At 40.8% G+C, this 1,213-nt stretch overlaps 1 protein-coding gene across 1 annotated transcript in view; it reads left to right on the top strand.

The window, feature by feature from the left end:
* ZFYVE26 (zinc finger, FYVE domain containing 26) overlaps positions 1–1,213 on the top strand; it is a 104,505-nt gene that overhangs the window by 8,709 nt on the left and 94,583 nt on the right. The window contains exon 2 of the mRNA XM_006865571.1: positions 619–697. Coding sequence (XP_006865633.1) covers positions 619–697 — 79 coding nt within the window. The remainder of the gene's footprint in view (positions 1–618; positions 698–1,213) is intronic.

Genomic DNA, 1,213 nt, shown 5'->3' with positions numbered 1-1,213 from the left:
ATTTGAGGACTAAAGTGTACCTGATCTAGGCCATGGTATTTTCAGTAGCCTCATATGCATGTGAAAGCTGGACAATGAATAAGGAAGACCAGAGAAAAATTGATGCGTTTGAGTTATAGTATTGGAGGAGAATATTGAGCTAGACTTCCAAAAGAACAAACAAATTTGTGTTGGAAGTACAGCCAAAATGCTCCTTAGAAGCCAGAGTAGTGAGACATTGTCTCTCATACTTTGGACATGTTATCAGAAGAGACCAGTCCCTGAAGGAGCACACATGCTTGATAAAGTGGAGGGTCAGCAAAAAGGAAGAAGACCCCCTAGGAGATGGATTAGCACAGTATTGGCAGCTGTGAGCTCAAGTTTAACAAAAATTGTGAAGATGGTGCAACACTAGAATGTGTTTGATTCTGTTTTGCGTAGGGTCACTAAGAGTTGGAACTGACCTGACAGTACCTAACAGCAACAGCAATAGAGCTGCCAAATCCACTTGAAATGTTCTCATTCAGCTTGTTTGGGTTTAAAACACACGGTGCAATAGGGTCGCAGTCTTGGATCACAAGAGAGAAAGTAGCAACAGAAATTTGTTTTAAAGGCTAACATTCTTTTTACACTTTACAGATGGGGACAGGATATCAGCCCTCAAAGATTAGCCTGGCTCTGGCTTCTTGTACTGGAAAAATGGTTCGTCCAGGGAAAGGTAAATAGCTTTACATTTCAAATTTTCTCCTGAGACTGGGATTAAAGAAAATTTTGAAGAAATTGTAGAAACTCCCTTTTGTTTGTTACTTACTTGTATATGAGACACAGCAGGTTAAGCATTGGGTTGCTAACTGCAAGGCTGGTCATTCAAATCCACCAGTTGATCTTCAGGTAAAAGAGGAAGCTGTCTGCTCCCGAGGGTTTGCAGTCTCAGAAACCTGATGGGGCAGTTCTGCTTTATACTTTGGGTTGCTATGAGTCAGTTTTGCTAAAGGTAATACAGAAATGGCTACAATCATACATTGACAGAGAACTTCCAGAGGTTCAAGCTATATTCAGAAGAGGCCATGCAACAAGAGATATCATTGCTGATATCCGATGGATCTTGACTGAAAACAGAGAATACCAGAAGGACGTTTACCTGTGCTTTATTGACTACGCAAAGGCTTTCGATTGTGTGGATCATGACAAGCTATGGACAACATTGAGAAGTATGAGTATTCCAGAACACTTA

Source organism: Chrysochloris asiatica, unplaced genomic scaffold (genome assembly GCF_000296735.1).
Source record: "Chrysochloris asiatica unplaced genomic scaffold, ChrAsi1.0 scaffold00079, whole genome shotgun sequence".
NCBI lineage: Eukaryota > Metazoa > Chordata > Mammalia > Afrosoricida > Chrysochloridae > Chrysochloris > Chrysochloris asiatica.
This window is presented reverse-complemented; position numbering and strand designations above follow the sequence as displayed.